The sequence below is a fragment of the Eimeria mitis genome, genomic scaffold (genome assembly GCF_000499745.2).
Source record: "Eimeria mitis Houghton genomic scaffold, Emh_scaff8337, whole genome shotgun sequence".
Taxonomy (NCBI): Eukaryota; Apicomplexa; class Conoidasida; order Eucoccidiorida; family Eimeriidae; genus Eimeria; species Eimeria mitis.
The window spans coordinates 759-1,123 of NW_013576131.1; the positions used below are offsets into that span (position 1 = coordinate 759).

The 365-nt window shown below is 41.6% G+C and overlaps 1 protein-coding gene across 1 annotated transcript in view; it reads left to right on the plus strand.

Moving 5' to 3' along the window:
• Window positions 1-159: 159 nt before the first annotated feature.
• The window catches only part of EMH_0094690 (uncharacterized protein), a gene marked incomplete at both ends in the record, with an annotated part of 1,065 nt that continues 859 nt past the window's right edge, over window positions 160-365 (plus strand). The window contains one exon of the mRNA XM_013502120.1: window positions 160-363. Within this exon, the coding sequence (XP_013357574.1) occupies window positions 160-363 (204 nt within the window). The remainder of the gene's footprint in view (window positions 364-365) is intronic.

A 365-nucleotide genomic window follows, 5' to 3' on the forward strand; every position in this document is an offset into this window, starting at 1 on the left:
TTTAAAGCATCTATCTCTTTGTTCTGTTTATAATATTTTTGTGTTTTTTTTTTTCTCTCTCTACATAAGCAACAAAAAAAAAAGAAAAAAATATATTTATATTTATATTTATATTTATTTATTTATTTTTTTTTTTTTTAATGTGGTTTATTTATATTGATGGATGGGTACGCAGGGAGACAGAGAGGGGGTACGGTCCCCGCAACGAGAGCAGCAGCAGCAGCAGCAGCAGCAGCAGCAGGAGGAAGGGGTGGGGGGTTTAAGCTGCGTATGAAGCGTTTGCTGCTGTGTCAATCACGCAGCAGCAGCAGCAGCAGCAGCAGCAGCAGCAGCAGCAGCAGCAGCAGCAGCAGCAGCAGCAGCAG